The following is a 27,061-nucleotide window of genomic DNA, read 5'->3' as shown; positions in this document are numbered from 1 at the left end:
TTCACCGGAACTTTTCCGCCCTGCGGGACACTGCGGCCCACAGGTGGGGACGGCTGTTTCAGCGGGCCGCCGCCATCAGGGTAGGGCACATTTCAGTGATTACAATTTGGGCAGGACACTGCGCCCCGCTGTAATAGCCTGGCGGGAACACTAAACTATAGTATTAATGGAGGTAACGGTCTATTACTTGCAGTTTCGTGTGTGTTCCCATCACTCACAGATGCTGCTGATTTATTAATTTAAGCCAAGATTTACAAAGCACAGTATGCATACGCTACACACTTTTCATTCATCTTACATGCATAGGATGATTCCCTGAAAGTGTAATTTGGTGAGATATGTATTGCAGGAATTTAAATATTACACTATGGTAAACACACTTGACCTGATGTAATGTGTTCCCGCAAAAAGACACATACTGTACTACATTTGTACACTGCTTCTAGATCCCTTATACAATTCACTCACAGGCCGCTCTGAGATAGATCTCTCCTGTACCAGAAAGACACAAGCAGCACTGAAGATGATCGGCAGAAGTACTGGCCAGATCTGAGTGTCCCGACTAACTACAATAAATAGTGAGGGCCCTGGCAAAAGGATCCCATCCCTAAGGGATGATTTGGCACAATATTAAAGTGCATAAAAAACTGACAGAAGGCTTGATCATATCAATATGGTCATCTTATGATGAAATTCAGCAACACTGTTAATTACATGTAAAAGGCAGTCATACTTATCAGATATTTGCCAGGTCTAAAAGACAGAAGCATTTTGTATCAGAGATGGTATTAGAAGTATCCACATGCATGGTGATATGACACTTATTATACAAAGAGACAGGAGCACCTAATTTTCACTTTGCTGCTTCTGCAAAGTTTCCTGTCCCCCATTAGGTGCCAAGGATGAAAAGAATGGTCGTCTCTATGGTCTGGCTGATTTATTATAATTACCAAATGCTCTGATAGGCTTTATGGAAGTGATTCAGGCACATATGGCTCCTAAATTCTATGTACGTCTATCCATTCTAGTTATTTAAGGTTTAACAGTGTAAGCTGTAATTTATGTTATATCCAGATATCTGCCAAGATGTCTGTTTGCCGATGCGTGTCCAGCAACAAGCCAGGAGAGTCCTGATTTATACTGCAGAGCCTCTCTCCCCCCATCAGAAACGTACACTTGGAAGCTAAGCTTACCAGCGGCCATGGTAGGAAGCATGCTGGAGCGTTCTTCATCTAATAGGAATGACCAGTCTTCATAGAAGAAACTAGAAAACAACAAAAAGGTAAAAAGAAGAATCAAAGCACAACTCACAGCACGTTCCAACTTGTGTTATAAAACAAGATTTAAAGCACATTCTAAAAGTGATAAAATAAATCAGAAATGCCAAAGGCCGTGCGTTCATAAAGTGTTTCATAAAACCAGGATGATGGTGTTGACAAAGATTGGAGCTTCTGACCTGAAAAATTCTGCAATATGTTTCACTTGCCAAACAGTGACAGTGATTATTATCAGCACCCAATGGGAGTAAGAGATTATTGTGAGATGTACTAAATATCTCACACCTGTCAGGAGAAAGCCCATCTCCACACTGGATGCTGTTAATTACTTTGATGACAATTCCCACCTCTGTTTGGCAGGTGTAATACATTGCTGAAAGCTCTGGGTCCGTAATTTCCAGGCAGGAATGCTGATATCCCAGCATTTTTGAGATGTTACTACCGGATAATAATGTATAATAATAATCTGAGTGTGGGCAACATAGTTATGAGCAGTATATAGAACAGCTCAGAAATACTTTGTACTAAAGCATGTGACATGATCTATCAGCAGGAATTATTTGGAAATACTATGACCATCATGGATTTAATATGGATATAAACTAAAAACAAAAGACCACATTTATAAGATACTATGGGCCAAATGTAATAGGGTGAGAGTTTAGAAAAGTGAGAGTTTCTGACACTTTTTAAACTTTGCCAATGTAATAAAGTCCAAAAACAAAGTAACGGAGCGAACTTGCATGTTTTTTTAGACTTAAAAAACTCTCACGATTTAAAATCTTTCACATGTTTTCCCATTTTGAAGATAAAACTCAACCAATGTGAGAGGTTACTGCTAAACTCTCACATTTTCTAAACTCTCACCCTATTACATTTGGCCCTATATGTGGTCATGCATGTTAAGGTGATATATAGGTACTTGTACTGGTTTGCATTACATAAGTTTTGCAATCTCAGCTTCATATGACTGCGGTGAGCTCTATAAAAGTAGATGAGACTATTATAGCTATACTGGGAACAAAGACAGACTATCCATTCTTGCAAATGTATGATATGTAATCAGACAAAGGTTTCTGCAGTTAATATTGATGATCCCATGACTGACTATTCAATTATATAGACGGCAACTTAAGAGATGGCACTGACTTTCACAGAAGTCTGCCAGCACTCAGCACCATGCAGCTAGCAACATTTGTATAATTCTCCTATTAACCCCATCCCCTGATATTCAGGGCAAAGACAACAAAGTTTACTCTCCTGTACATCAGAATACATCTTTCTTGATTGGTTACACACGAACAGCATCAGTGTCCGTACTGGAAGTAGGTTTGGGGATGTGAGGCCAGGCATAAGTCAGTCATGACCGGCTCACTTTATCCCCACTATAATAGAACGAAGAAGAGACACGTTCTAAAGAAAACAAAGGCCCTCATTCAGAGCCGGACGCTATTTGCGGTCGTTCGTTTAAAAACAAGGGGTGGCTATTTAAATGATCCGTACGCACATTGCAGTGTTCACACCTCTAAGTCTGAACGAACGAGCAAAACATACGCTCGTTTATTTGTTAAAAACGCCCCCTGGCCGCACGCATCCTACGTCATGTCCGCTATTTATTAGATTAATCGAGTACATCGACCAGCGTATGAACTGCTCGCTATTCTTGTGGTTGGTGTTTGCTACCACAAATTTGCGTGCAGTTCTGGCTATAAAATAACCCAGTGACGTGGTCAATGACGCTGCTGTTTTAAATATACACACCCATAAAACGCCCGTTTTGACCTTTAAGCACGCCTGCGTTCGGATCTCCACTCCCCATTTTCAAGCACCTTCCCCTGTTACCACCCACATACGCCTCCTTCTGTCACTCAAAATAGCAGGCACTCGCTATATAGCGTACAAAGGATTTTCGGCCGCACTGACTGGTTCGCGCATGCGTACTAAAAAGCGTACGCATGCGCAGATGTGCAAACATCGCTCGGAACGAGCGTACTGCCGCTAACGAGCGGCTCTGAATGAGGGCCAAAGTGATGTTGCCATGGATATTATATCAATAAAAAGGATTCTGCTGTGCAACAACAGTAAAATTAGACAGATGATCGTCTTGGCGTGCAATTTAATTTAACAGGTTTATGAGACAATTTCAAATGTTCTTATTCCTTGTTAGAAAAAAAAGTGATAGTTATTTTATGAGGCGAATCGTGTGATGAATAACTAAATAATAATGATAAGAACAAAGAATATTGTCTCTTTTACCTCCTATGAGAAAAGTAGACTTGATATAAATATTCTTTTTATGACAGGAAAATGAAGAACGTTGGTAACTTGCAGAGAATAATGGGAGTTGCTGTGTGCAGTATCTTCAGGTTGTCCTCTCTTGAACCATCAATTACCGCCTTGGCCAAAAGTTTTGAGAATGACAAGTATTGGTTTTCACAAAGTTTGCTGCTTCAGTGTTTTTAGACCTTTTTGTCAGATGTTACTACTGAAGTAACATTACAAGCATTTCATAAGTGGCAAAGGCTTTTATTGACAATTACATTAAGTTTATGCAAAGAGTCAATATTTGCAGTGTTGACCCTTCCTATCAACACCTCTGCAATTTGCCCTGGCATGCTGTCAATCAACTTCTAGGCCACATACTGACTGATGGCCACCCATTCTTGCCTAATCAATGCTTGGAGTTTGTCAGAATTTGTGTGTTTTTGTTTGTCCACCCGCCTCTTGAGGATTGACCACAGATTCTCAATGGGATTAAGTTCTGGGGAGTTCCTTGGCCATGGATCCAAAATTTTGATGTTTTGTTCCCCAAGCCACTTAGTTATCACTTTTGCCTTATGGCAAGGTGCTCCATCATGCTGGAAAAGGCATTGTTTGTCAGCAAACTGTTCTTGGATAGTTGTGAGGAATTGCTCTTGGAGGATGTTTTGGTACCATTTTTTATTCATGCCTGTGTTCTTAGGTAGAATTGTGTGTGAGCCCACTCCCATGGCTGAGAAGCAACCTCACACATGAATGGTCTCAGGATGCTTTGCTGTTGGCATGACACAGAACTGATGGTAGTGCTCACCTTTCCTTCTCCAGACAAGCGTTTTTCCAGATACCCCAAACATTCTGAAAGGGGATTCATCAGAGAAAATAACTTTACCCCAGTCCTCAGCAGTGTAATCCCTGTACCATTTGAAGAAAATAAGTCTGTCCCTGATGTTTTTCCTGGAGAGAAGTGGCTTCTTTGCTTCCCTTCTTGACACCAGGCCATCCTCGAAAGGTCTTCATCCTGTGTCATGCCAACAGCAAAGCATCCTGAGACCATTCATGTGTGGGGTTGCTTCTCAACCAACGGAGTGGGCTCACTCACAATTTTGCCTAAGAACACAGCCATGAATAAAGAATGGTACCAAAACATCCTCCAAGAGCAAATTCTCCCAACGATCCAAGAACAGTTTGGTGATAAACAATGCCTTTTCCAGCATAATGGAGCACCTTGCCAGGGCCGCAACTAAGGGGGGCTGGAGGTGCACTTGCACCATTGCACCCGCCGCCAGTGTCCTCCAGCCTGCCGAACGCCCGCTGAGATTTTATTACCAGCGGGCGTCTGGCTCCTTCCCTGCAATGCCGCGGTAGCCGGAGTTCTCTCCTGAACTCCAGCTTCCGGCTCTCCCCACAGGCATTATGGGAGAGACGTCATGACATCTCTCCCATAGTTCCGAGGAGCAGCCGGGCAGTCCAGACGTCGGCGGACATTGGAGCGGGGTTTAAGGCAAGTAATGTTTTTTTTTTTTTTTCCTGTAAGTGGCACTAAAGGGGCATCACCATATGGGCACTACTACAAAGGCATTACCATATGGGCACTACTACAGGGGCATTCCTATATGGGCATTACCATATAGGCACTACAGGGGCATTACTTTATGGGCACTACTACAGGGGCAAAACCATATGGGAACTACTACAGGGGCATTACCTCAGGGGGTATTACTATAGGTGCACTGCTGAAGGGGGCTTTACTATAGGGGCACTGCTGAAGGGCGCATTACTATGGGGGAATTACCAGGGGGCCGCCAAATTACTGTCTTGCCCCAGGTGACAAAAATCCTAGTTTCGGCCCTGACCCTACCATAAGGCAAAAGTGGCTCGGGGAACAAAACATTCAAATTTTGGGTCCATGGCCAGGAAACTCCCCAGACCTTTATCCCATTGAGAACTTGTGGTCAATCCTCAAGAGGCGGATGGACAAACAAAAACCCACAAATTCTGACAAACTCCAAGCATTGATCAGGCAAGAATGGGTGGCCATCACCCAGTATGTGGCCCAGAAGTTGATTGACAGCATGCCAGGGTGAATTGCAGAGGTCTTGAAAAAGAAGGGTCAACACTGCAAATTCTGACTCTTTGCATAAACTTAATGTAATGGTCAATAAAAGCCTTTCACACTTACGAAATGCTTGCAATTTTACTTCAGTATACCATAGTAACATCTGACAAAAAGGTCTAAAAACACTGAAGCAGCAAACTTTGTGAAAACCAATACTTGTGTCATTCTCAAAACTTTTGGCCATGGCTGTACACTCATTGTGTGTATGGGGACAAGTAAGCAACTGAAGGTCTGCTACTTCCTAATATGCTAGGATTTGAAATTAATAACAGTCTGTAATTAGGTGAATACGATTCTTTCAATAGAGCAGAGTGCCCTTTTACTACTACATTATGACATGCATTGTTTGATTCATTTGATCTCAAACAATGGGTCTATTTAAAAAAAAAAAAACACACAAGTTACCTAAGCCTGTTTGGATCTCCAAGCAGCATATGTACATAACGCTCGAGGGAATGTTCATTCAAAGCACAGCGCAGCCATGCACGACCCCTCCCGATATCGGTCATGATGTTCTTCAAAGAATAGAATCTCTGAAGTTCATGTTTGTTGAGAATTTCTTTCACATACACCCAAAATACAGGATCTAGGAGAAAATAAAAAAAGAAAATATACATTACTTTCATAAAGTGTCCCCACTTGCAAAGATGTTTTAAAATTCTTATAAAGATGGCAATATATATGAATATATGTATACAGAATAGCTCAGTTTGTAGGGTGGAAATATACCAATATCATCTATCAAAAATACATTGCCTTAGAGTTATTGTTTTTACCCCATTTCCTGGTAACCAGCCTCTGGTGACAACTGTTCCACTGAAGCTAAGGGGACTATTTGCGAACAGAGGGCAGAAGTGCCAGCACCTTAGCAACCAGATGTTTTATTGTCTAACATGTACAAAACTAACCATACGCTAATAGCCCATTGGTTGCTATGGGTTACAGCACATTTTAATTTTTGCACTTTTTTTTTAAAATAACCAAGATCTGTATACAGTAACATTTTTGTGTTTCACGATTGCTTTGTATAAAGATGATATAAGTAAGAACCACATTTTAAACAGTATACATACAATGTGTATATAGACTTTTTTCTTTTCATTGTCTCTTTCGTATATCTTTATTAAATCTTCTTTATACTGACCAGCGCCTATATATCCTTTGATTGTACGCAAACCCTAATGGTTTGCGTAACTACACCGATTGTGAGAGACTTGCGCATGTTCAGGTCTCCCTCTGCGATACTGCTCGCAGTTCCCCCAAGCCGAGCATGATTGACATGCTGCCGTGTTTGGGGGGGTGGTGGCCAGTACAGTTCTACAAAACGAGGGCGTCGCACCCGTTTTGTAGATGTGGCCAGGGACTTCCTGGCCCCGGCTGAGCAGTTCCGTCGGCCAATCTAAGTAAGGCATTGGCAACCACGTCTATAGATTTGGGAAGAAGAAGAAAAAAAGAGCTAGAAAAGTTTTGTCTCTATTTGTAGTTTTATAACACACACACACCCACACACACGTCTGTGGGCTTAACAAATGTCCAGAAAGCTCCACCTATTATTTACTAGCAACCAGTGACTCTGTGATGTCGCTGTTTCCCAGTGAACTGATAGGCTGCATCATCATAAGCTAGCGACCTGCCCCACGGGAGCAATTCATCTTGCCACAGCCCCCTGAATCTTCTAACAACCTACGTCATGTCACCACAGTCCCCTGCATCTCACCACAGCCCCCTGCATCTCACCACAGCCCCCTGCATCTCACCACAAACCCCTGCATCTCACCACAGCCCCCTGCATCTCACCACAAACCCCTGCATCTCACCACAGTCTCCTGATTCCCACTACTGCCCCCTGCATCTCACAAAAGCCTCCTATATTTCACTACAAGCCTCTGCTTCTCACACCTGCTTCTTACCACAGCCCCGTGCATCTCACCACAACCCTCTGCTTCTCACTCCTGCCCCCTGCATCTCACCAGTGTCACCACAACCCCCCCTGCTGCTGCCCTGCAGCTGGCTGGGGCCCGGCCACTGGGATGTGCTGGGCGGGGCAGGAGGATGATGGATGAGAGATTTGTATCGCAGCTACCATAAGCATTATCGGCAGCATGCCCCCGGGGCTGGGGCACTTGTGCAGCCTCCATCCGCACCCATCCCAAGCTGCCGAACATGGCGATGAGCAATGTCCTCTCTGCATAATGTACCCTGTATTTCCTGGGCTTCCTAACCGTTGTGCTCCTGTCTGAGAACAGCACTGACTTCCATGGGAGATGCCACCAAGGGTGTGTGGCTGAGCGGCAAGGAGCACTTCACAGTGGAGGAGTGGTGGTCGGAGTCTGCCTGCAGGTTCAGTGTAGGGTTGGACATCGGGATTCGATGGTTACTAACCATCAGATGTTTTTATTCCGATGGTAGTGTTTTTACCATTTGATGGGGGAGGTCCAATGTTTGCCATCATCAAATGGAAATCATTTTATGGTGTTCCAATGGTTGTTTGTTTCTATTAAATTCCTGATAGCTATGCCGCCCCTGTTTCCTTCCAGGCTACTTGTCTGCATCAGAGCATCTTCATGGGATCGATGGAGGCTGTCTCTGGCTGCCTCAGAAGAGACCATGCTCAGTCCGATTCCACATTGCTATCTCTAACTGGATCAGTTTCAGATGCTCTCTTGCTGTTTCAGCACCATGGCCAACTCCTATACAGCAGCTTGGTACAAAATTATTTTCTGTCACTTGTTTCACTAAAATCATTACTGCTCGGCTCCCTTTTGTCACAGATGAATGGTTCATACACCTAAACCTTTTTTGACCCCATGCTGTATAGAATAGTGAAAACACCATCAAAGTCCATCCAGTGGTTCAAGAGATTAGCCCGAACGACCAGGCAGACCAATAAACCAGGGACTTTGTTATAGAGAGAGAGAGAGATACTTTCCAACAGTCCCTATTTCGAAAATAAACCTACATACTGAAAAAGTTATGATGGTTAACTTAAGATAGTTAACAGTGAATATAATAAGGACTTAAAGTATTAATAGAGATAAGTGAAGCAGTGGTGCATTTTCCCATGCAGCAAGTTTCAGAGAGGTGCGACGTTCTAATAACTTAAACATTCACCATTGAGTTGCAATTTCACATGATCTTTGTTACTTAGCGTTTCATATAATTTATAGTCCAACAATGATGGATAGTATACCCTGCTGTGTGGTATGGTTGGGATATGATTGGGAACACGAAGACCAGTTTCCACCAATGTGCGCCATCCTCGCTGCCAAATGAGGAACAACATTTCCTTGATCTTTAAGTATAACTCAAGACTATGTAACAGGTTAATCCACCACAGATTCATACGTTAGCCAAATAAGTAAATAAAATGCTTCTGCAACAAGCCTTGCAAAGTGCACACTAAGGAACTGTCAAAACATAATTAGGCAGACTGGTTATAATAGTGGGTTACCTGTCTCTGTTTTACTTGAGAATCCTGCTGCCTGTTTGATTGCTGCTGCTGTTAATGCTAATCCTCTGCTTCTTTTCAAGCCATGCTGAAGCACAGCTTCAAACTGAGCGCACAGACAAATAACTCTGCAACAAAACAAATGCATAATTAGAAGGCTTCACAGAGAGAACCCCACACACGTCTTCACCTCAGATGACTAAGGTGGAAGGAGCAAGATTATCTCAGTGTGCCGGAACACACACCCTTATGAATAGTTATTTAGATGTTCATTTTGGTACAGAATGCATCATTTTCTAATTTCTGGAATAAACTGCACATAAAAATATGATAACAGAGTTTACGCAAACTTATGTTTAACCATTTGTGATGAAGGGAGAGAACATATTTACCCAATTGGAAGGAGTGAATTCTCAGAAAATAAAGTATTCCCTTTACTATGAGAGCCATAGTGTAACTGTGTGACGGACAAATGTATTTTTCTGAGACCACTTTGCATGCCCCAGGAATGGTGGGCATTGGTTGTAATGGGGTGTTCCCACAAAGGTAAAGTTCACTGAGAAAGTGCTCTGCATATAGGTATATATAGGCATTTTTTCCTTTGCACACTTCTTTGGAGCAATGTACGCCAATTTACTTCCAACTCCCCAGGGGCAAGTTTCTGAAGTGGTGGCTATTACAAGCTGTCACTTCCTTGTGGGTTTGCAGTCAGTATTAACTGCTGCCTCTGGACTGCTCGTGTAATGATTGCCTGTATCTAATTGAATAGCTCCAGGCACTTCGAGACTGTGTAACACAACCTGCAGGTAATTGCATCTGCCCTCAAGTACTGAAATGATCCTATCAATAATAGGTAACAGGCAGATCCTCTTCTGAGCTATGGAGATTGTGCCTTCTTGTACTGAACCATATTATCGTAAACAAAAACTAAAGCCAAGCTCTTTTGTTTCCTACTGGCTGTTCTGTTATGGGGTATCTAAGGTCCACCTTACCATATGAATCAGGCAAGTAGCACTACACTCACACAGAATAGTCCTGCAATAGCTAGGTTATAAAGACAAAGCATTAAAACAGTTGTATTCTACTCATCTTTCACTCTAAAAATAAAATGTAAATGGGCCACTTTAATTAGAGGCAATGAAAAAGAAATGCCATTGTAACAGTGGCACTTGGGAACCACCAAAATAAACAATTTTCCATCGTACTCCCAAGTATGGATGGGACATTGAAAGAAAACACTGGAAGCACCGATGTTTTTAACATTAGATACAAAACATTGTTTAGTCCTAAACATTTTTTTTTCTGGAACATCGATGTTATCCAATGTTTCTATTTTTATAAGTACCTTGCCTACTTAAACATAATACACTAATAAACTTCTGAAATCATACTTATGTTTATTTGATGGAGGCTTATGGTGCGTACACACGTAGCGATTTAAATGATCGATTTGAATGATAACGATATTGTTACAGTTATCGTTCAAATCGGTCATTTAAATTGTCCCAACCAACTTATCATCGACCAGCGATGCCCGGCCACGTATTGACGATAGCGATATCATCCATCCAGGTTACTATAGGGACCCGCGATCGCTATAGTCGTCGCTAAGTATATGGTGTGCTGGGTGATCAATATAGATCATCCAGCACAGCAGGGAGGGTGCTTGACGACCAGCCAGCGATATCGTATTGCTGGCTGATCGCTACGTGTGTTTGCACCATTACAGTATACACAGTCCAGTGGTTAAAAAAAACAGCAACACTCGGAGGATTTAAAAAGCACAAAACTCCTTTATAAGATCTGTAAAGACCTGGTACTTCTTAGTCAGCATAATGGGGTATATGTGCTGCCGGGATGCAGGCATCTAGCACCACGGCAGTGTCAGCGCGCTTGCCACAGCTAGTGTTGCTGGAGAAAGTAATTTTTTAGCGACTCGCTGTCTGCGCCTCGTGGTCCCAGCGGTCACTCACTGGGTTAATATCTTCTCTATTTAGAGTGGGGTAAGTAGCATCTATTTGTGGCTGCATATTTTTTATTTAGCTACATTATTGTCCTTAGGACGTTCTTTATATATACACCAAAACACTACTGTCTGTATGTATTAATGGTGGTTTAAATACACTTACTTATTGGAGTGCTGTACGTGTGTGTGTGTGTGCGCCACATATATATGTACAAAAGTGTAAATGGCGCAAAAACCATACGATTAGATCAAAACATAGAAGTCAAATGTGTTGCACTCCCTCTGGTCTTCGTGGTGGCTGCTTCCGTCTTCCACAACGATGATATATTCAAAAATCAACAACATTGGATAGTGATAAAAAAAAAGTGAACGCCTTCAGTACAAATTGTCTTTCAAATATGCAAAGCCTTAGTTAGTAAGTCCAATACACTTTACGGGTTTCCCCTGTATCTGCAGGGATCTTTACGAATCTTCTTCTCCCGTGTTATTCATATATGAATAAATAAATAAAAAAAACAAGAATAGTGTAATATTGATATATAGATATATATATATATAAATACACACACACACTATATATATATATATATATACACACGCACACACACACAGACACACACATATATATACATACAGATACACAGTGCCTTGCAAAAGTATTCCCCCCCCTTGGCTTTTTACCTTTTTTGTTACATTACAACCTGTAATTTATTTTTATTTTTTTTATCTGAATTTTATGTGATGGATCTGCACAAAATAGTCTAATTTGGTGAAGTGAAATGAGAAAAATATATATAAAACAGAATCTTTAGATGTCACATGATCTGTCAGTATAAACACACCTTTTCTGAAAGGCCCCCGAGGCTGCAACACCACTAAGCAAGAGGCATCACACCATGAAGACCAAGGAGCTCTCCAAACAAGTCAGGGACAAAGTTGTTGAGAAGTACAATTCTGGGTTGGGTTATAAAAAATATCCAAATCTTTGATGATCCCCCAGAGCACTATCAAATCCATCATCATCAAATGGAAAGAACATGGTACCACAACAAACCTGCCAAGAGAGAGCCGCCCACCAAAACTCACACACTGGGCCAGGAGGGCATTAATCAGAGAGGCAGCACAGAGACCAAAGGTAACCCTGAGGAGCTGCAGAGTTCCACAGCAGAGACTGGTGTATCTGTGCATGTGACCACAATAAGCCGTACACTCCATAGAGCTGGCGTTTATGGAAGAGTGGACAAAAAAAAGCCATTACTTAGTGATAAAAATAAGAAGACACGATTTGAGTTTGCCAAAAGGCATGTGGGCGACTCCCCAAATGTATGGTCAGATGAGACTAAAATTTAACTTTTCGGCCACCAAGGAAAATGCTATGTCTGGCGCAAACCTAACACATCCCATCACCCCAAGAACACCATCTCCACAGTGAAACATGATGGTGGCAGCAAAATGCTGTGGGGATGTTTTTCAGCAGCAGGGACTGGGAAACTCATTCGAGTCGAGGGAAAGATGGATGGTGCTAAATACAGGGATATTCTTGAGCAAAACCTGTTTCAGTCTGCCTGTGATTTGAGACTGGGACGGAGGTTCACCTTCCAGCAGGACAATGACCCAAAGCATACTGCTAAAGCAACACTCGAGTGGTTTAAGGGTAAACATTTAAATGTGTTGGAATGGCCTAGTCAAAGCCCAGATCTCAATCCAACTGAGAATCTGTTGTCAGACTTGAAGATTGCTGTTCACAAGCAGAAAACATCCAACATGAAGGAGCTGGAGCAGGTTTGCCTTGAGGAATGGGCAAAAATCCCAGGGGCAAGATGTGGCAAGCTCATAGAGACTTATCCAAAGTGACTTGCGGCTGTAATTGCAGCAAAAGGTGGCTCGACAAAGTACTGACTTTAGGGGGGTGAATAGTTATGCATGCTGAAGTTTTCTGTTATGTTGTCCAAAATGTTGTTTGATTCACAATATAAAAAAAAACACAACTTAACAGTTGTAGGCATGTACTGTTAATGAAATGATGCACACCTTCAAACAATCCATTTTAATTCCAGGTTGTGAGGCAACAAAACATGAAAAATGCAAAGGGGGTGAATACTTTTGCAAGGCACTGTGTATGTATATATATATATATATATATATATATATATACACACACACACACACACATATATATATATATATGTATATATATATATATAAATATATATATATATATAGCAAGGAAGATACAGCACTCACATCCCTTGATATTGTAATTCAGCAGGGTGCTCCACTAGGGAGAAAAATCATATATGTACTCCATGTAAATATCCAATAGCCAAAGAGGGCACTCGCCGCAATTATCAAATAGTAAATCTATGGGATTTAATGGAACAATTGTATATCACCATAGTTGTAGTCGATGTTTCGACCCCTGGATTTACAATTTAAATACGACAGTTCCCTGCGGTTTGAATGAGAATAACCCGTTGAAAATATTCCTGCAATGATTTTTTGTTCCTAATGTCCACAATACTGTCATTCACCCTATTAACATATACTAAGTGTTAGTATGGAACATAATGTATTCGTAGCTAATATTGCTAAGTTGATTTTATTATTAATATTTTGTATGCCTTTGGTGGTAATTGATATTTTTGTTTATTATTATTTTCTAGTTTTTATTTTATTATCCTAGTCTTTATTGGTTTTCTATTCTTTTTTGTTTATTGTTAATATTGTATATGTCATATTCATGTCCTTTTTATATATATATTCTGCTAATATATTATATATTGTTAATATGAAGTACACACTATATGAGCCCCTTTGTTTTGCCCTAATGGGATCAACACTATTGTGATTGTAATTTCATACAGCGGTCCGTGGTTTTGGTTCTGTGGCACATAGTCACTTCGTTTGTAATGTTCCCTTGACCGGTGGGACGGCTCTGCATTAATTAAAATATCCCCGGATATGCCCGCTTCCTGACCCGCAAGCTAGACAGGCTGCCTAGCTACTGCAGTGACTCAGTTCCGGCACGCGCGGACACTTCCAGTTTGGTCTTGTACACGGAAGTGGCTCCGCTGAACCACACGTGCTGTTTGGCCGGTTGCTATGGACGCAGCGGGACTCTGGCTAGCGGAGAGGCGTGTTATGTGTTTGCCCTCCTAGTTATCAGGTATGTGTGTATGCTGTCAGTCACTACTGTGACGTAGAAAAAAATCGGGCGCTCCAGAAAAGAGAAACTGAGGAATACAAATGGAATTGCAGCACACCACTAAAGGGATAGGCAAAACCCCTCAAAATACTAGTTAGAGAAGAAAAAACACAAGTGTGGGAGCGCTAACAATTTGTTAATAAAACATATTAAATATATATATATATATATATATATATATATAAGGATTAATTAGTTGTAAATTCACATTTAATACTTGCAAATAAACATATAAAAGACAGAATAGAATCTATTCATAGACAGAAAATGTAAAATGAACATCAAATAGCATATAGAATAATTAAGATATAATCAAAATTGGTAAAAACTATGAATGCGCATATAGTCCTAAAAAAGAAAAAAAAAAAAAAAAAAGAGTATCCCGGTGAATATGAGGTCTGGTAATGAATAAATCAATAGGTCTTCAAAAATGGGACACCAAAAACTGCATGCAGTGAAAAAGTAATGGGATAATAAATAATAATGTTGTTAATGAAGATCCAGTACGTTTATTTGGCCATATTTGATCATAATATCTGGCGACTGGATTCTGGAACATTAACAACAATTGCTTGCCCATGAGATCTAAATGCAGACTCTCTTACACTGACATTCAGATAAGCTAACCTCTTTTATCCTATCTTGCAAACGAACTGTTTTATCTTTATTTATTATTTTTTTAACATTGTATTCTTTGTGGTATTGTCTCACTGAGGAACCACAGTGTCTATTTGTACTTGTTTTTATCTTGTTTAGATTAAATTGGTATCTTTTAAACTTTGTTGGCAATTGCCTATCACTTTATTGGGCTATCCCTGCACTGAGCACTTTTCAATTGGTTAATGCAATTTTTTGTTTTAAGTTATTGTTTGATCAATAGGCAGATTTTGCACTTAGCATAATTTATTTACCCACTGTACCAATATCAGTATTGTCGCCAACAGTCAATAAACCCCCTTTTCTATTTACAAAGTAGTACTCTCACCAATACTACAGACTATTGACATGGAGCTGAAACCCATGTAGATCAACATCTTGTGGGATTACTTGCATTGTGTTTCACAAATTTTAAATCACATTAGTGATTAATTTACAGTTATAGGTACTGGCGCCGAATTCATAGATTATTTTGCATTTCTTGTTTTGGTGTTTTGAATTGCGGCTGACAGTACTATCACACAATGTATATTTATATACTACATATTTGTTTTTATATATATATATATATATATATATATATATATATATGAAACATATCTCTATACACGTACACAATATACCTACTTATTTACTAACATGTATAGAAACAGAGATCGATTGAACAAAAGAAGTGATTTCTGTCAAAGGGTGCCTAATGAAAATGTAGCTCCCAGTGAGAATATCCCTACCAAAAATATTGACAACATGTTTTGGGACATTGAAAAACTGATCACAAAGAAAATTAAGGCATGGTGGGATATAAAGGGACTTGAACATTACATTACAGTAAACAGAATCCCTAGAGGGCTTAGATTATTGAAGAACCCCACCTTTGGTTTAGACAAACCAGAATTTATGAGAAATTGGGACGACATTCTACATAGATCTAGATCTGATGCGACTCATTATTGAAGAGAAAAAAACTACACTTAACACCCTAGAACAGGAAATAAGAGAAATGGAGATCAAAATGGAAGATGTCAAGGATAAAGAGGAGTATAAGGAAAATTAAAAAGTACTCATTAAAAAGAGGCAAAAGGGCAAAGAAAAGAAATTCATTAGGGACAAGAGAGATTATGCGATGAATTGAAAGAATTGAAAGGAATGGACAAAGAATAGACTCCCGGGAAGGACCCTGCTGGAGAACCGTACCCCCTAGAAGGAGAAACAGTTATAGGAAAGAACAGGAGGAGAAGACTCATCCCACAGTAGGAACTACCCATATGAAAAACAGATTTTCTGCACTCCAACGCACAGATTCCAACAGTGATGGTGATCTTTTTTTTTATCACCGGGACAGGACAACACCTTCAGCAACAGAAAAACTATACTGAGAGAAACAACTCAACCAGCATCTCCGCTCAAAAGAAGGTACGAAGAGGAAAGTGGGGCAACAGGAGGAAGGAGCTTAAAAAGGAGGACCTTCCAATAGACCCAAAGGATAAAGGCATTTTTAACATTTCGCAACACATATTACAGAAGCCTGAAATATCTCTACTCAGTAAAGGATTGACTTTTGCACCCAACACTACTATGAAGAAATTTGATGTCTTCATTGACCTCAATAAATCTGTTCGGAATTTAACTCTTAAGAGAAATTTTTTAAGGAAAGAGGATGCACCAATGAGAAATTGGAATGAGAATGCATCAAAATCCGGGCTAAAGGGAAAATCAACATACTATCCCTTAAAATCTAAGGGAAGCCATATAAACGTGTTTCATGAGATGATGAAGAAAGACTTATGTGAGCAAGAGGTAGAGAAAACCAGAACTGTCTAGAGAAAAAAGCTCTGAAGGATTTGAAGAAGAACAACTGAAATATTGTAATAAAATCAGCTGACAAAGGGGGGGGTTAGTGATTATGGACCAATCATATTATATTGAGGAAGCTAGCAGACTCCTCAATAATGTAGACTCATATGAGAAACTGGAGAGTGACCCCGTAGAGGAATATATGGATGAATTAAGAGTACTCCCGGTATACGGGCTACACAACAAAATCATTACAAGGAGGAGTTAAAGTTTTTAATGAAAAATAACCCCATTACCCCCATTTTTTACTTTCTACCCAAAATACATTGTCGAAGCTGGATAATTGGCTGAGACAAGATCAGTTTAAAATTGGATCGCAGCGACGCCATCTTGCAACTGGCCGTAAGACGCCATCTTGGAAATGAGATCGCAAGATTCAAGTATGCACATTTATTATAATTGCTAGGAAATAAAGATTATTTCGTAACTAAGGTTTTATACGTGATAAGTAAGCCATGTTTGGTATTGTACTGATGCGTACTCTCTCAACAGTATTCCGGTAATATCGATGGAGAGATCGCAAAATGCATTCTCAACTTATGGACTGCAGAGACTTCAAGCAACAAAATGTACATTATATGACCAATTGTTAGGATTTGCATGAGGCGGGAAACCAGAGACCACCAGTTGTTAGAGGCTGGACTGTGTCTATTTGAACCAACCTTGTAACATATGCCCTCTCCTTTAGGACCAATGGTATTAGCAACAAACTTCTCTATTGTGTTGTTTATCTCTGGGGGTATAAATATGTGTGCTCTGACACTGGGTTCCTAGTCTTCATGCTGAATGCTGATTGACCGGTGTTTCCTGCTGATGCCTACATCTGGACCAGAGAGTGCTGCGTATGTATAACTGTACTTGGGTCTGTATAATTTCTTTGAGCTAAGACTATATGAGGATCATAGCGTGTAACTGCTGTACTTTTACTTGAATAATACTTTGTGCTTTGGAACCACAGGTTCTAGGTCTGGAGTCTTAATTTACTGTATGACTGTGTACGCAAAATAGCGTCATCCTTAGAGGTTTATAGGAAGGATATTAGAAGGTATAGGCAGGGGTATTTATAAGGTTCAAAGCCAGTATCGTTAACATAAATCTTTGGATAAACCACCGGGAAGACCTATTATAGCCGGGATTGAGTCACTCACATCACACCTTTAAAAATATGTTGATATTTTTCTACAGAAGTATGTGAAGGAGTTGGACTCTTATTTGAAAGACACTACTAATGTTTTACAGTCTTTAAAGGAAATCCAATGGAGAGAAGAATTTAACTGGGCTACAATTGATGTACAATCTTTATATACCTGCATCGAACACACAAAAGGAATTAATGCCACAAGAGAGTTCCTGGAGATGGATGTAAATTTGGATCCTCTACACAAGGAGATTTTATGCGATATTATGTCTTTTATATTAAATCACAATTATTAACATTTTTCAGACCAATTTTATAAACAAATCTGTGGTACAGCAATGGGAACCACTTTTGCTCCCAGTTTTGCAAATTTGTTCATGGGATGCTGGGAAAAAAATTACATTTATAATAACAATCCTTTTAAAGCGAATATCATCTTTTACAAAAGATAGATAGATGACATTTTAATTATTTGGCATGGGTAAGAGGAAGTTTTTAACCAGTTTTTATCTTTGGTTTCAAATAATAACATGAATTTAAAATTTACGTCTAATTATAATAATAAGTCTGTCGAATTTTTAGACCTGGTTTTAATTGGAGATAGTGGTAAAATCTCTACAAAGAATTTTATTCAACATGTTGATGCCAATAGTTATTTGCACTTTAAAAGTTGTCATCTAAGTAGATGGAAAAAGAACATTCCTTATTCTCAATTCTACATAATAAAATGCAATTGGAGTGACCAAAGAATATGCAATGAACAATATGCAGACAGATTCAGGGAAAAGGAATATCCGGAAGGGATCTTGGAAAAAGCTTTGAACAAAACTAAATCTCTGGGTACAGACAAACTGTTGGAATATAAAGACAAGAATCTAAAGACAGACATGGTTCCATTTATTACTACATTTAATGGTCATGAGAACAAAATTAAAAAATCCTTAAGTAAAAATTGGAACATTCTTTTAATGGATCCCGTATGTATTACCCTCTAAACCACAGATTGTTTTTAGGAAAACAAGAAATTTAAAAGACATTTTAACACCTAGCCTTATGTGAAAAGATACTAAAGAAACTGGAGGCGGCATCTTAAGCTGCAAAGGTAGCTATAAGTGTGGACGGTGCAATATATGCAAATACCTGCATCCCGCACGAAAAACTTTTATGAACTCAGCAGGCTCAAAAGAATTTCCTATTAAAAGCTTCATGAACTGTAATTCTACGTCAGTTATCTATCTGTTGGAATGCACCTGCGGAACAAAGTATGTTGGAAAAACCAAAAGAACTCTAAAAATACGTATTCAAGAGCACATCAGGAACATTAAGAATAAAGTAGAGGGCCATGCAGCGTCTAAACACTTCTTTGAGAAACACAAGTCCAACCCTGAAGACCTTACATTTAAGGCTATTGAACACGTAATGTTGAGCAAAAGAGGGGGTGACCTAGGAAACCTCCTATCCAAACGTGAAATGTACTGGATCTTTACACTCAATACAATGGTCCCCAAAAAATTTAATGACCACTATGAAATTGCACTGTTCCTCTAAAAGGAGAGAAGAGACGAAAAGGATGGGTTATTCTACTATTATAACAATTTCCCATCTCTTGATGGGTGCCCTATTGGGGTAATTTTGGGTTGTGCCTGGCTAGTATTTGGGAGGGAGACCCCCAAAGAATACCAGGTATAGTAGATCTGCCTTTCTTCCAACGACCACTATCAAAATTAAAGTGGTGATGAGATTGTGAAGGGCCTTGGGAATATCTACTATCATACCAGTGTGCATGTGCCCAAACTCGTCTGATCTTGGAAGCTATACACAACTGGGCCTGGTTAGTACTGGGATGGGGGACCTCCCGGGAATACCGGGTATTGTAGTTAATCAGAATCCAGGTCTTCTTCACACTAGCCCAGGAGGGCATCACCTGAAGATTGATATCCAGTCTTATGAAGAAAGCCTATTAAGTAACAAGTTCTCAGAAATCTCTCCTAACGAACTTCTTGGAAAAGAACATTCCTCTAATGAAAATGCTCAAAAAGTTCAATGTATCCTAAAATCCTAAGAATTCCAATTGGAATTTAATTATCATCAGTCCCTCCTTTCACTTATAGGACTAATGGATAAAACTAACAACCTTTTACATTTGGAATTGGAACTTCATCACCATTAGTTTCTTCTCCAATCCTAACTAAAGGAAGAATGGACAGAATCAACAACTTGTATAATCTGGAACTGTGCTATACCGACTTCTGTACTAGGAATCGTTTTTATTAGTTATATTTACATTGTTCACAGAGAACGATTATTCAACATTCCTTTCATACTTGCATATACAACATTCTTTATGATCATGTTTAGTTGAATAGCGAAATCATTACCCACTGGTGGCTAACTTTATGTTTATAATTTCAGAACCAATATTGATGACTGATTTTGTTTATTTTTAGATCTGGCCAAATCTATTTAGAAGGCGTTGCAATCCGATATACAACAAGGGCTGGAAACTGAGGGCGGAAGTTAACCACATATTTTTCAGCTCGGGCGGAATTACTGAGAACACGTGATATAGAAGTCTGGTACTGAACGCCCGATTGACATCGACAGCACGCCCCCTTTGGTACGAGACCCGGAGCGACGGTTTGCCCATCGCTATCCGGGTTTTGCGCATGCACATGACGGAGCCGGCTCCGTCATGCGCATGCGCACTGGGCCACCATCGACCCGCTTGCGAGCGCTTGAATCAGGCCCTAATGGAAGGTGTAAAGGGGTATAAATAGGTGATCACCATTCCCTAACCTTCATCCCCAGGAAGAAGTCAGCAGACGAAACGCGTTGTGATACAATTGCTTGCCCATGAGATCTAAATGCAGACTCTCTTACACTGACATTCAGATAAGCTAACCTCTTTTATTCTATCTTGCAAACGAACTGTTTGATCTTTATTTATTATTTTTTTAACATTGTATTCTTTGTGGTATTGCCTCACTGAAGAACCACAGTGTCTATTTGTACTTGTTTTTATCTTGTTCAGATTAAATTGGTATCTTTTAAACTATGTTGGCAATTGCCTATCACGTTATTGGTCTATCCTTGCACTAAGCACTTTTCAATTGGTTAAACCAATTTTTTGTTTTAAGTTATTGTTTGATCAATAGGCACATTTTGCACTTAGCATTTTTCATAATTTATTTACCCACCGTACCAATAGCAGTGTTGTCGCCCACAGTCAATAAACCCCCTTTTCTATTGACAAAGTAGTACTCTCACCAATACTACAGACTAATGACATGGAGCTGACACCCATGTAGATCAACATCTTGTGGGATTACTTGCATTGTGTTTCACAAATTTGAAATCACATTAGACTTTAGTGATTAATTTACAGTTATAGGTACTGGCGCCGAATTCATAGAAAATATATATTATATTATATACACACATATACACACACACACACACATACGTATATGACACTGTCAGTCATTGCTTAATTACCAATAGCTGCTGATCGGCTGACAAGAGTGTCTTTCACTGTCAGCCACTGCCCCCAGCAGCACATATGCAGCTAGCCCAGCCCTGCAGCCACCAGTGGCAGTGAGCCGGGGATGGGGCTGTTCTATGAGCTAGTGCCGATTGGCTGTCCAGAGTGTCTTTCACTCTGTCGGCCACAGCCCCCAGCAGCATGCACGAATGCAGCAGTGTGTGTAAACTGTGTATTGAAATGTCAGCATCACACACACAGTAACTGCAGCTGCCAGCAGCCACACAGGGTAAAAAAAACAAAAAAAACAACAACGACGACAACAAAAAAAAAACATTGGAAACCATCTGGGAAATATCGGTGGAGAAATCTAGCGATGGTGAGGAAACATTGATCCTCAACATTGTAGGGTTAAACATCGAACATTTGAACCATCAAATGATTCCCATCCCTACTCCAAAAGGTATACAGGTAAATTGGCAGTGTTTGCTACTGTATTCTATCACAATGTCCGGCCGCACATCATGGAGAATTCAAAATGTCTTAGGCACTTAGGGGTATATTTACTAAAGTGTGGGTTTATAGAAGTGATGTTGCCCATATATGATTCTAGATATTATCTTCTAGAAGGTGCTAGATAAATGTTAAGTAGAATCTGAGTGGTTGCTATGGGCAACATCTCCACTTCTATAAACCTGCACTTCAGTAATTATACCCCTTAAAGTGGTGTTGAAGACACTGTGGGTAGGAGCTCACAGTGGATATCAGTACCACATATTGGGCCCGATTCAGAGCCACTCACAATGCCAATGTTCATGTGGCTGAGCGATTATTTACTCATGCGCAAACTTTTCAGAAAACCCCTATGACGCATGTGTTACACAGTGATCGCACAAAGGTGCTGTTGCGATCGATTCAGGTATCAGAAAGGTGGTGGAAAAGTGATGGGTGGTAGCTAGTAGTGCACGCAAAAACGGTCTGTTCAGTGGGCGTATTATGGAAGTGTCGCCGGGGTGTCCATGCAAGCGGCTAGGTTCCTAGGAGCAAGCATAGGAGGCTATAGCCAGATGGAGAAGATGCACCTGCCATAGGGTTAGCGCAAGTTTAGATTGTCTAACTGATGCTGGTGTATAAGTGGTGTTCATTCTAGCACCCTGCACCTGTCACAACCTGTGCAGTTCCTATTTCCTGCCTCGGGTGTCGCTCTCTGGTCTGGTGCTTCTAGCAAAAGTCTGGTCTGTATCTCAGAGTTTGTTGCATCAGCTGAGTGTGCTAGAAGCACCAGAGCAGAGAGAGACACCCCAGACAGGAAAGAGGAACTGCACTGATTGTGAAAGGTGCTAGAATGAACATTAATAAGAATGTACCAATCTGTATTACAGCATGCATGGGTGCAAAAAGTGGTCGTCTTGGCCCTCACAGATGTACACAAGAGAAGGACTTTGCAGGCCATTTGAATAAATTCATAGATAGGAGAACACAAATATACACTGCTGCATGCACTTTTGTGTGCCATTCAGAATCAGGCCCATTATGCACAGTTTATACATTGTATTCTTGTATGCTTGGGATGTGGAACTTCAACATTGAAAGTGTTAAGCTGCCCACAGACATAGCGATATTTTACCCAATCTGGCCGATTCCGACACATTGGAACGACAGATCGTGTAAAATATGGCCAAATCCTGAGTAATTCATGAGTCCCCACTCTACGATCATGATGCCGCTGGTCGCACATCGCATCGTCAGATCTGCTGTGCAGTAGGGCAGATCTGACAATCTAGGATACGATGCACTGTCAAAGTCTGGATGCAGGAGAGATCGTATGAAGATTGGACACCAAATCATGTGCAGATCGTGTGCAGAGCTGCCGGGGAGAGTTTCAAGGTAAATCGTACACATCGGCTGATCGTGTGCAGATCGCTATGTGTGTGGGCACCTTTACTTCAGTACTGAAATTATTATTAGTATCAGAAACCTAGATATGATTATTTTATTTGGATTAATATTACTTAGATAAATATTTCTCTAATCATTTCAAACACTTGAAAATAAAAGAAAATACCGGCTATCGGAATCTGAAGCAATTTCCTTGCGTCCTCCAAATCTAATCTGACACTGCAATACAAGCATAAGGAAAAAGTTATTTGCAAACATTAAATTACTGTATAAACAGTAGCTGACATTTATAAAAATGTGTAAGATAATAAGGTACTGTAACAAAAACTGCTTGTTGTTTTTGTATTAGCATTTAGGAAATTAAAGCAACTAGGACTACAGCACCTTTCTCATGTGCACCTTTTTATTTTTATAAATGCCCTCAAACCTAAATTTGAGTATAATCAGTCTTTTCTTGCAGAATGAGAACATAATATAATTATGATGGTTGTTCATTAGGGGACATTTAAATATATCTGACATGTAAAGAAAAACACCAAAAGACAATTTTTTGTTTGTTTGTTTTTATAAAGCAAAACAAGCCCAATATTTCTCCTGAATGCCAAAAGCACCAGCTTTCCTAGCCCTGGACCCACAAATTTTAGTCTAGTCACCAGTGGCGTAACTAGGGTATTTGGAGCCCAGGGCAAATTTGAAAAGGGAGCCCCCCTCCCCCCCATGTGCGCGCGCGCCAAAAAATGGGCGTGGTCACTTAAAAATGGGGCATGTCAACATGACACACCCCTTTATTTTCAAACTGAACATTCCTATCCATATGCACCTTAACCACAGTAGTACCCCCAGTATGCAGTTGCGGTCCCTCTCATGCAGGCCCATAGTAGTGCCCCTTATACAGTATCCCCAGTAGTGGTCCCTCTTATACAGCCCCCAATTAGTTCCCCTTACTCAGTACCCCCAGTAGTGGCCCCCCCAAATGCAGTGCCCCACATAGTGTTCCCCCTTATGCAGTGCCCCCAGTAGCAGTCCCCACAATGCAGTGCGCCCAGTAGCGGTATCCCCTTATGCAGTGCCCTTTTATATAGTGCCCCCAACAGTAGTCCCCCCTCATGCAGTTTTCCCAGTAGTGGTCCCATTATGCAGGCACCCTGTAGTGATCCCCCCTATCTAGTGCCCCCTGTAGTGGTCCCCGCAGTGCCCCTAGCAGTAAGCCCCTTATATAGTGCCCCCAGCAGTAGTGTCCCCCCCTCCCATGCAGTGCCCCCAGTAGTGGTCCCCCTGATGCAGGCTCCCAGTAGTGACCCTATCCAGTGGTCCCTGTAGTGGCCCTTCCTATTATTGCCCCCATTAGTGGTCCCCCGAGTGCAGTGCCTCTAGTAATACTAGGCCCCTTTTAGAATTCCCCCAGTGGTAGTCCCCCCCCCAAGTAGTAGTCCCCAGTAGAGTAGCCCCCCCCAGTAGAGGTCATCCCAATGGCACCCTCAGTAGATGTCCACCCCAGTAGATGTCCCCCCCCAGTAGTAGCCAACCCCTCCCCCGTTGTGCAGATAGGTTTAAAAATAAATAAATATATATAAAAATATACTTACCTGATTCCACGCTGCTCCTGTCTGGAAGCCTAGCGCCGGTCCTGTGCAAATGTGTAGTGCTGACCGCACTCATTGCGGTCGGCGCTACACTGGCTATCTAGGGTGGGCGGGTACCGTGGCCGGCGGCGCCCCCCCGCGCCGCCGGTCCAACGGCGCCCAGGGCACGAACCCCGCTCGCCCTGCCCTAGTTACGCCACTGCTAGTCACCCCTACATCAATTGGTGATGGTCGGGGACCAACACAGCAGAGCACCTTTATTAGACTACAGAATGCAGAAAAAAAGTGTATCCACAAAGCTGATTGGATGACAAGTGGCCTACCAATTAGCATTCTTGATACACTAAAGCTGGGCATCCACTATACAATTTTCTGTCAGATATCTGTCCAATCTGGCTGGTTGGAATGAAACCTGGTAATGTATGGGAGCAAATGAAAGTCGATTGTCAGTTGCTCCCATACATTACCAGGTTTTTATTCCAACCAGCCAGATTGGACAGATATCTGACAGAAAATTGTATAGTGGATGGCCAGCTTTACTCAAATGTTCTCCAGAGTGTTGATCTCTCAAAAAATGTACTTTGCTGAACAAGGCAAAGGAGAGTACAGCAGGGGTCTCAGGCATGGGAACCCTAGTTATAGTCATTGGCTTAATACATAAGACAAATTTTGTTTGGCTTATTAATTACAAACATGTAACTATGTTGCTGATTGATCATAAAAAAAAACAATACAGAGATTTAAACTGTATTTATAAGTGGAGTATATTAACCACTTTACAATGTGCTATAATCAAAAGAAAATAATTATGTGGGAGGTGATAGTAAAGACTTGCTTTGCAACAGTTCAAAAGTGTTGCATTGAGTTTAATATGAATTCAATGTAAGTAAAAGATGAAGGTGGCAAATAAAAAAAAAAAACAGTGCCGAATATGCGGATTTAACATTTTTTTTTTTATTTCACATTGTAAATATACATTGCAAATATACAGAATGGATAAATATTAATCTAAGCTACGGAATATGGCAGCCATAAACAGCCAGGTCAGTCTCTACCTATAATGAGATCCCCACAGCTTAGCATAAGGCAAGGCTCCTGTATCGGGAATGCTGGGTGTTTTCCATGTTTGGTGACATAAACAAATAATATAATTGCTAACAATAGGAGCCAGAAGAGAGGTGCGTGTGTGATCCCGACCCCAATGTATATCTCCAACCTTCTCTTAGCATCTGATGCTATTTCTAGCTTAATAACAGTGACGGATCATTCTGATTATGGGTGTACTAAGTCAGGACTTGACAAATTATTCTAAAATCTCGGAGCCAGACCATCGTGCCTCCAAAAAATGACAGGAGTGAGCAGGGGCTGGCTGGCAACTTTTAGCCTGGGGGCAAATGCATGCAGGCGGCCCAGGCAGAGGAGTAGCGTGTAGCCAGGGTGCCCGAAAGAACGTGCGTGCTACGGCGCCCCCCCCCTCTGGAGAGGACACCCTTATGCAGGCCTCGAGTAGTGTCCCCAGTAGTGATCCCCCCTATGCAGTGCCCCTTGTGCCCCCCAGTAGTAAGCCCCTTATATAGTGCCCCCAGTAGTGGTAACCCTTATGCAGTGCCCCTTAAATAGTGGCCCCAGTTGTAGTCTTCCCCCTATGCAGTACCCCCACTATTGCCCTTTATATAGAGCCCCCAGCAGTGGTCCTTCGATGCAGTGCCCCCAGTGGTAGTCCCCTCCCCCCTATGTAGTGCCCCAAGTAGTAGTCCCCTCCCCCCTATGCAATGCCCCTAGTAGTAGTCCCCTTGTAGTGCCCCTAGTAGTAGTCCCCCCAAGTAGTAGTACCTCCTTGTAGTGCCCCCAGTAGTAGTCCCCCCCTTGTAGTGCCCCCAGTAGTAGTAGTCCCCCCATTGTAGTGCCCCAGTAGTAGTAGTCCCCCCCCCTTGTAGTGCCCCCAGTAGTGGTAGTCCCCCCCTTGTAGTGCCCCCAGTAGTAGTAGTCCCCCCCTTGTAGTGCCCCCAAAAGTAGTCCCCCCCCTTGTAGTGCCCCCAGTAGTAGTAGTCCCCCCCTTGTAGCTCCCCCAGTAGTAGTAGTCCCCCCCTTGTAGCACCCCCAGTAGTAGTAGTCCCCCCTTTGTAGTGCCCCCAGTAGTGGTCTTATAGTGCCAGACCTTCCGCAGTAGACACACAT

At 41.2% G+C, this 27,061-nt stretch overlaps 1 protein-coding gene and 1 pseudogene across 2 annotated transcripts in view; one reads left to right on the top strand and one right to left on the bottom strand.

Moving 5' to 3' along the window:
* The window catches only part of SNX29 (sorting nexin 29), a 682,594-nt gene that overhangs the window by 640,079 nt on the left and 15,454 nt on the right, over positions 1-27,061 (bottom strand). For both annotated transcript variants that reach the window (XM_088474249.1, XM_088474250.1), the window contains exons 3-6: positions 23,467-23,519; positions 9,104-9,228; positions 6,058-6,238; positions 1,194-1,264 (exon numbers count right to left, since the gene is read on the bottom strand). In XM_088474249.1, the coding sequence (XP_088330375.1) occupies positions 1,194-1,264; positions 6,058-6,238; positions 9,104-9,228; positions 23,467-23,519 (430 nt within the window). The remainder of the gene's footprint in view (positions 1-1,193; positions 1,265-6,057; positions 6,239-9,103; positions 9,229-23,466; positions 23,520-27,061) is intronic.
* Positions 19,682-19,800, top strand: LOC148522243 (5S ribosomal RNA; annotated as a pseudogene).

This window comes from Taudactylus pleione, unplaced genomic scaffold (genome assembly GCF_031769625.1).
Source record: "Taudactylus pleione unplaced genomic scaffold, aTauple2 ptg000149l, whole genome shotgun sequence".
NCBI lineage: Eukaryota > Metazoa > Chordata > Amphibia > Anura > Myobatrachidae > Taudactylus > Taudactylus pleione.
This window is presented reverse-complemented; position numbering and strand designations above follow the sequence as displayed.